This window comes from Botrytis byssoidea (genome assembly GCF_014898295.1).
Source record: "Botrytis byssoidea strain MUCL 94 chromosome Unknown BBYS_008, whole genome shotgun sequence".
In the NCBI taxonomy this organism is placed as follows: Eukaryota; Fungi; Ascomycota; class Leotiomycetes; order Helotiales; family Sclerotiniaceae; genus Botrytis; species Botrytis byssoidea.
The window spans coordinates 259716-269014 of NW_024065849.1; the positions used below are offsets into that span (position 1 = coordinate 259716).

The following is a 9299-nucleotide window of genomic DNA, read 5'->3' on the forward strand; positions in this document are numbered from 1 at the left end:
TATAGTGAAATTTTTATTCTCATTTTTATGGGGTATAGGCGTGCATATTTATGAATGTATGTTTTTCTTCAATCGCTATATATCGGTTAGGTAGTTATTGGGATGATGTGGGGGAGGGGGGGAAGAGGAGAGGAGGGGAAGTGGGAATGCGAGATGGAGGTAGATGGAGGATGGATATGTGGAGGGAGGGTGGATAGCGGATAGTGGCGGGATCAAATAATGGATTCAAAAGATGAAGGTATGTGAAGGGGGGTGGAAGAAGAGGAAGAGAAGTGAGGGGTGAGAACTCAGATACATAATGCATTTTTATATTTTTATATCATTTATTTACCTCTCTATGCTTTTTGACTTTTGACTTTTGATATTTGATATTTGATATTTGATTCACGTTTGACTTCTATAGTTGGTGTAGTGAGTGCTATTCTTATTGAACTTGTAAAGATTGATATGTAGATTGGTATTTGAGATTATGGGGTAGGTTATGAGGTACAGTCACCGTGCACTTCTATTAGCCGAAACTCCATAAAACACGTTTTTTTATGTATTATATTCTCACAATTATATTTTATTATTTTAATTATACTTTCAATTTATAATATATAATGTATTGGAAGTATGCAAAATGATTCTTATAAATATTTTATTCTATATATATATAGCAAAATAATTAGTAAAATAGAGGAAAGCTTTAATTTCTATTGAATTGTAAAAAGCTTTAAACTTTTTTATGGAATTATACAATATATTCTTTTATAAAATTTAATATGTAATAATAGTATATATCTATTATATATTAATTAATTTAAATTATATATTAAATGAAACAAACGAATATTATTATGATATATATAATTATTTCCAAAAGTTATATATAAATAGGTTATTCAAAAGATTAGATTTAATTATAGTATTAGAATTATTAAAAGGATTTTGATTGAATATGGTATAATTAATTGAAGGTATAAGAAGAGATTAGAGTTTATATTAGTATATATTATTAAATAATTTAAATAATATTTAGTTTATAGGGAGTTGATAATTGAAGAATAAAGTCTAATTGTATAATTAGATAAATGTTTTGTAGAATGGGGAAAAGAAAAAAGATTAGAATGGTGCTTTTGTATTAGCTTTTAGAAATAGAATTCAGAAATGGTTAAAATATATAGTATAAATAAGAATATAAAGATTATATATTAAAAAAACTTTTGGAATATTGGGAGAAGTAATTTATATATAATAAATAGAGATTTTGAAAATACGAAATATGGGTATAATACTAAATCTTATTTTAAGATTTTTGAAGTTAAAATAAATTCTATTTTTAAAAAGCTTAATTTAGGGTATAAATTTATATAGAATAATACTTTTATTTATTATATTTATAAAATATAAGATTGATTTTAAGAGAAAAAGATTTTTTTATTGAAAAATTAATCTTTTTATTCTTCTAATTTCAATTCTATAAAGTATATATAATAAACTCTAAAGATAAGAGTATATAAGATATTTCCTAATATTATTATTAATAAAAGCAAATCAGAATATATTTATTAAAGATTAAAGAGTTATTTATAGATAATTTAAGATATATTGAATAAAGAATTATTTAATAATTTGGGAGTTAATATATCTTTTAGAATTAAAGCTTGTATTATAACAAATGATTAATATATTAAATATTAATAGATTAAGAGTCAATAATAGAATAATTCTTATATATATTAATAATATAAGAATGTATTATTTATTTATTCAAATTTGATAATTTTATAATTCTTGATTGATTTAATATTTAATATTGAAAAAGGGTGGTGTAATATGTGACACCATAAAATAAGCGGGGGGGCGGATATAAGTGGCCTAGTACTGTAGGTAATTGTTTGTTGTAATATCTCGCTCGCGTGTTTATCTGTTTATCTGTTTACTTGTTTGATTGTTTGCTTATTTCATTTATTTATTGACGATTTATTTAGATAAATAGGTGAATAGGTGAGTAGGTAGATAGGTAAGTAGGTGAGTAGATAAATAGATGAGTAGATAGAGTTGAGCTGTATTTATCAATTATTATGAGATAGGGTTGGGTAGGGAAGAAAGAGAAAGAGAAAGAGAAAGAGAAAGAGAAAGAGAAAGAGAAAGAGAAAGGATGATTTGGATTTGGGGTTTGGGGTTTGGGGTTTGGGATTTAGGTGGAATGATTTTGGGGGGTTGGAGTTGAAGTGGGAGGAGTTGAAGTGGTAGGAGGGTTGGAGGAATAAAGAATTGAAGGATGAGATTAGAGTAATGGTGATGTGTTGACATAATAGAGTGGTCATATTCAAGTGATGGAGTGGTTGTATTGGAGTGTAATGTATATCGTATAGGTGTATGATGTATAATATTATACTCGAGTATGTGAGCGTTAGAGTTGGATTTGAATTGGATTTTTTGAATTGAATTGAAGAGAGATGGGATGGGATTGGGATGGGATGGGATGGGATGGGATGGGAATTGGATGGGTATGGGATTGGCTGGGTTAAGATTAGAATTGATGTTGGTATTGGGGTTAGGGTTTTAGTGGGCGATTGGCTTGATTGAGGTGGTTAGAAGGAGAGAGGCGAGACGGGAGAGAGGGAGAGAGGGAGAGAGGGAGAGAGGGAGAGAGGAAGTGTGTATTAGGTAAGTAAGTGGTTTGTTGGGTTGGAATTGGATTGGATTGATTATGGCTTGGGAACAAGAGTGTAGCGGAAAGGCGGAAGGAAGAGAGGAGTGTAGCGACGGATTAAAGGGAGATGAGATAAGGAAGAGGATGAGGAGGAGGGGGAGAGGGAGATGAAAAGGTTAGCGAGTGATTATATTGAGGAGGAGGATGAGGATGAGGATGATTATTTGAGTCTGGAAAATAATTAAATGGGTGGGATAGGATAGGATAGGATAGGGGAGGGTTAGGGTAGGGAGGGTAGGGTGGAAGCGGGAGAGAAGGAGGGGCGAGGCGGAAGGTTTGGGAGAGGAAGACGAAGAAGAAGAGGAAAGAGGGAGGGAATAGAAAGAGGAGTACTCAGTATGTATATTTCTCGTATCTTTATAAGGAAGTATAGTGTGAATATATGGGTAGAAATAGATAAGGGTATGGATATTAGATCATAATTGATTTATGAGAGGGGTTTGAGTTTTGGAGTTTGGAGTAGTTGTTTGGAGTAGTCATTGGATAATGTACGGGGAATGAAATATATGAAATTATGGAATAGGTGATGTGCGTGAGGAGTGGAATGGAATGGGGTTGATATTATATCAGATTCCAAATTTGAAGTTTGAAGTTTAGAATTCAAATTTGGAGTTCAAATTTGAAAGAGTGTTTTACAATATCATACATTTCTTTTCTTATAATGTTTTCCTCTATTCTGACTATTTGACTATTCTCTTGAATTGGAATTAGAATTGGAGATGAGGGGCAAGCGAGCGAGCGGGCGGGCGGGCGAGCGGGTGTTATATTTATATTTATATCTGTATTCATGTTCATAAAAAGAGAGAGGAAGAAAGCAAGAAAGAAAGAGAAAAACAAAGCTAAAAGAAAATATATCTAAATATCTAAATTTTATAATAATCACCCCTGTAGATAGATCATCATCTATATAAAGAATTATGAGAATTATGAGAATTACAAGAATGGGGAGAGGGGAGAAGAAAAGAAGAAAAGCAGAAAAGAGGAAAAAACTCTCTTTTTCTTAGGATATACATAGGATTATAAGTCAAAAAATGGAAATGGAAATGGGAAGTGGGAAGTGGGAGTTTGTGAGGAGGGTTTGAGTATGGGGTTTGAATATAGGATTTGGGGTTTGGAAGGGTTGAAGTAGATTCAGTTCGATGAGATGAAATCTTGGAATTGGGTTATATAAGGTGCCTACCTAACTACCTACCTACCTATCTACGACTACAAGAAAGATTGTGAGCAGAAAACACGGGGCTGCGATTTGATTTTTCATGCTGGTGTTTTATGAGGGGTGTGATGAGTTGAGATGGGATGAGATGAGATGAGATGAGATGCGATTAACAAGACGAGAGAGAGAAACACATCAAAGCAGAGGTAAATAAAAAAATAAAGAAATAAAGAAATAAATTACTCAACACTATTCATTCCATTCCCATGATATTTATTATCTTCATCCAAATATTGTCATTCATACATATATGTACTGTATACCTAGTAGGTATCCCATCCCATCCCATCCTATCCTATTCATCCTATCATCACTAGTTTCTTTCTTTCCCATTTCTTGAGATTCCATCCTTTCATATCCTATCCCATTCCGTCCATTCCAATCCATCCAATAACCAATCCAGGACCAAATAATCGTAATCATAAACCCTCCACGAAAAGAGTAGTTCGAAAAAAAAAGAAGAAAAAACTTCAATACATTCACATCCACATCTGAATCCCAATCCCAATCCTCAACCTCCCAAAGCAAAGGAAACAAACCCAAACCCAAACCCCAAGAACCCACCCAGAAACCTAAACCCGGGCCGGTACTGTGATTCCCAAATCTGTATTTGCATTTGCATCTGTATTTATAAAAACTGTCGATATCATATATTCCTTCCATCATACTCTTCCCAATCCAGCACCCTGTGCATATCTCAATGGAGAATGTTTTCTCCTCTCCTCGTTTTCTTTCGATTTACTCGAGCCCCCCGAGTTGCGTCTCTTGAACATGTGTTCGACCATGGCGCGGGGACCGACGAATTCGAGATTCATGTTGAGGGGAGGGAGAGGAAGGGTGCGGGGTGAAGAGCGAGAGGAAAGGGCTTGGGAATGGGGATGAGAGGGTGTGGGTGTGATGGTGTAAGGAGATGTTGATGTGGTGTAGGAGTTGGAGTGGGAATTGGAATTGGAATGGGAAGAAGTGGGTTTAGATTGGAAATGTCTCTTGATGCTGTCGTCGACGAGGGCTATGAGGCCAGTTGAGATAATGACGCTAGGGCTATGGGTTAGATTCATGTGATTTGATTTGATTTATTTGATCGGATGGAGAAAACTTACTCAGCAACATCCGTAACCTTTTCCAAGACACTCTTCTCACTAATCCACATTTGACACGGTGGGACCCAACCCCCCACCATTTCCTCCTCTCGAATCTGATCTCTCGATCGCAATTCAGGTACGATATGCGCTACTGCATTACTAGAATCTCCTTTGAACAAATGATACGAAATCGCTTTTCCCTCGCCATCTTTCTCCACTACTCGTTTCCATGAATAGGAGTATCCCCAATATTCAAACTCATATCTCTTTTGCGATTTTGCGCCCCGACGCTTAACTTCGATTTGCGCATAATTTGAGAATTCAAGTTTCGTCGTATTAGTAGGGATGGAAGAGGCGGCTGCTTTTTTCGAAGCCATGAATGCTTCGACATCAGAGTCGGATTCGGAATTCGATGCGTATCCGCTATCATGTCTTTGAACTCCCCCCATAGGTTTGGTGGGTGAAGTTGTCGAGTTTTGTCGAGAAATGCTGGGTTTGCGTATACTTGCAAAGGCGCTACCAACGGAACGGGTTAAGACGGACGGTCTTCTCTCAGTGGGTTTGGCGTATTTGCGACTCGAGTGACATACTTCGCGACCACTCGAGCGTTCGTAGCGACGGAGACTGAATTCGCGATTCTTGAGATCGTGCATGCGCAGATGAAAGAGCTGGATGATTTCTTTATCTTGGCCATGACCATCTTCGGTATCGACGCGAAGATTCATATTTCCATCATATGAAGTATCATCATGACGGATGTAAAGACGTTTGGTGGAAGGGAAATATCGGGCAAAGTTTTGAGCAGTAGATGGTCTCAGATTACTTTCAACCACGGTTTTATATTCCGGGACGTCGTATTCTGGATCATAGCTTTCGGGTTCATCATAGAGATCTTCTTGGGATGCAGATGTGGATGCATATGTTTCTTGGGATGAACGAGGATAATCTATGGGTGACATATCGCTGGGAGATAAATCTATAGAGTCTTTGTGGTAATAGATAGGTCTCTCGGGTTGATAATGATGAATTGATGGTCGAGGGCTGTTGTATATGGAGGTTGGTGCTGTACTATGAGACTCTCGAGAGGACTCATCACTCTGACGGGAACCTCTACTACTCGTACTATGATCGGTAGTATATCTTCGCATGTAGTCTGGCATTTTGAGAATGGGTTGAGTTACTTGCGAAAAGTAAGGTATCTGAATAGTATGGATAGTATTGATAGTGGGAATGATCCAAGAGCAAAACGGTGCCAATGTAGATTCGATATAGTGAATTGATATGATAATAAGTATATATGAATGAATATAGGTATGTGAATGAGGTGTATTCAAAACCTGTTGAGGTAGTATAGTATCGAAACGGAATCTCTTGGAAAAAAGTAATAATAATCAAGTTATTAAAAACGGTCGATTCCGGTGGTAGATATTAACATGACATGACAGTAGCGTATGTACACATTCAATAAATAACGTGGTGCAGAACGTGGTATAGAACGTGGTGTTTCGAAATTGATGTATGAATTGGCATTAATTTAATCCCTGATCAATTCCTGATGTTTGTATTGGTGATGATGGGGTTTTCTAGAAGAATATGGAGAAAGATGGTGTTGTTGTTGTCGTTCCTAAGTGGGATTCTCTCTCGGTTTTGACGCTTCTAGACGTTTTTGATATTGATATTGATGATGTGATTTGACAGATAGAGGGGTAAAATCTTCCGAGACAGTTGGAGACAAATACCCTTGAATCCAAGTTAATTCCAACGTGGATACCTCTCTTGTACCTTTTGATAATTGATGATTATGGGATTTTCGAAAGTGTGGAGTGACTAGGTGGATGAAGTCAAGAAAGTGGAACGGTGGAACGGTGGAACCAGCGGTGGAGATATTTTTTCTTCTTTTTGATGTTTAATCAAGTTTATGATTTATTATTGCTTCGTGCGGCAAGTATAGTCGCATGTACTAGGAGCTCGGAGTATGTATTTTATATGTACTCGGATATGTGTGTATTATATATGGGGGCAGGAATTAAATCCTAATAAGGCGTGGGCTGGGCGGTTTTGAGCGGGAAAGCGTTTGATTTCTGGTGGTGGTTGGGTCGATATGACTGTGAGGCAGAGAGAGAGACGTAGTGAGGCGAGAGGCACGGGAGAGAATCAATGGATGAAGGAATTAAGGAATAGATGAAGAGACTTGGGAGTGGAAAGACAAGACTAGTTAGTAGAGGGAGAATTCAAGAGTCGAAGAATTCTTTTCATTCTTTACCATTTTACCCCTGTGGATAATAAAATCTTACATGGAAGTTTCAATTCTTACTCATCCTTCTTCTATGTTCTACGAGCACTGTTCTATGGATGATTATATCTCCTTTCCAATCAAACCCATTCCCCAAACGTCTAGATCAAGCCATCAGAGTAAAGGTTGCATCCATGAGCAAGCAATCCATAGCTAATCATTCTCTCAAAGGACTACCGGGGCATTTCTGGGGCATTAAGAAAGGTTGGAACTTCTCACTCCTTCGTACTCCTTCGTCTCTTTCAGTCCTTTCCTTTCCGTCTTTCCCATGTTTCCCATCTTTCACACCCATCCTTGATATGTTGTGTTGAAGAGCAGCGCGATGCTTTCCGATAGGATAAGAGTATCGGAATATCATCTGGGCACTTCGACCGTGAACCAATGAATCAACATCAATCAAAGCATAAACTAACATTATCCAAGCACTCATCACATTATGGATTTATGGATTCACATCTAGGCACATGGCTAGGTACATTTCTGGGTATACCTCCCGATGTTGATCGGAGACTATTATCACATCTAGGTCGGTTACCTAGGTATGTGTTTTTATATTGATCCCACGCGACTATCGTAGCTGGGTATATTCTTTCGTCTTGATCTAAAACTACTATTACATTTAGGATTTAGGTATATCTTTTTACATTGATCCAACATGACTATCATATTGCTATCACACTCGGTCATATACAACTCTAGGTAGTTGGTATATCTTTTCCACATCCTCGAGTAAATCAAGGTTAATCATTACCAAAGCCATTTATCCCAGCTTGAACAAGAGTACAGTAGCACTATCCGGAGTTCTCTTTTAGGCCACCTCGACCACTCATAATGATTGCCAATCCAACTTCTTACCGATTCTTTTTCGAACATTCCCATCTAATCCTCTCCACCATCCACCACCATCCACCGACAATTCCTTCGTGGCAGTTTTGACGTGCACGATGACATATACAATATAACAATCGCTTACCTACCTAGGTAACTAGCTAGTTGTACGATTACTACGATCTGATGCACAACCAAAAATTGGTAGCGGATTGTTACTGATCTGTTTTTACTAGATGGATCCATATTGAATCCATATGAATCCACATGAACCCTTCGAACAGGTTACATGAGACTCGGGTTCAGGTCTACACCTACACCTCCACCTCTACCTCTACCTCCACCTCCTCCTACACCAATATCTCCATCGCGCACAGCTCGCACAGCTCGATTAAATAAATTCCTTTGGCGGTGGACTAGGACTGGACTAGGACGAGGACTAGGCCTAGTGGACCGACTATTCAACCTGTCGCCATCAACCTGCAACCCTCAACCATCAAACATCAACCATTAAAATTCTATTGGAATGAATTTTGCTATTCCTCTTTCCTTCAATTCGCCCTCGGCAATGTTACACAGCCTCAACTGCAACCTGCAAACCTTAGTCACCATTTTCAATCGAATTGACTGGATGACAAAGGTTCTCCAGCTACATGTATACTCTCATACAATCCTGCAAATGATCATTCTATCAAATCTTTATCATGAACGACCCAAGCGACCCGGCCAGTTTCTTCCAATTCTACCCTGCAAAAGTTTCCAAGAGAATATTCGATGCCCGATGGACTTTTTATCAATCCATCTTACTATCCTACCCTACTTGTCATTTTTGTCATCAAGGCGAATCGTCTGAAAATATTAGGTTACTCCAATCAATGACTATTCCTACCTATGTACCGAAGAGTACCAAGATAATCAGCCTCAATACGAATAGCAACATCCATTACAAGCTGAGTTGATTAGTATCCCAAAGGAAGGCTTTGCTTCAAGGTTGTGCTGACCCAAAGTGTGATTCAGTTACCCTAAACCATGGTTATTGGTTAACTTTTCATTCCAAAGCCTTTTCACGCGCCTTTTTATGCAAGACCAGTCACTCCACTCAATCTACTCCATTTTTTCTGCCCTACAGCTTTTTCTATACTTCGTACGCGTTTTCCTCCAATGATTTCCTATCAGTAATTG

At 37.4% G+C, this 9299-nt stretch overlaps 1 protein-coding gene across 1 annotated transcript; it reads right to left on the reverse strand.

Moving 5' to 3' along the window:
- Window positions 1-4576: 4576 nt before the first annotated feature.
- On the reverse strand, window positions 4577-6156 carry EAE97_004703 (uncharacterized protein; the record flags this gene model as incomplete). The annotated part of the gene is made up of 2 exons (XM_038875215.1): window positions 4577-4949; window positions 5015-6156. The coding sequence occupies 2 exons, from the start codon at window positions 6154-6156 to the stop codon at window positions 4577-4579; spliced, it is 1515 nt and encodes a 504-aa protein (XP_038733572.1).
- Window positions 6157-9299: the final 3143 nt, after the last annotated feature.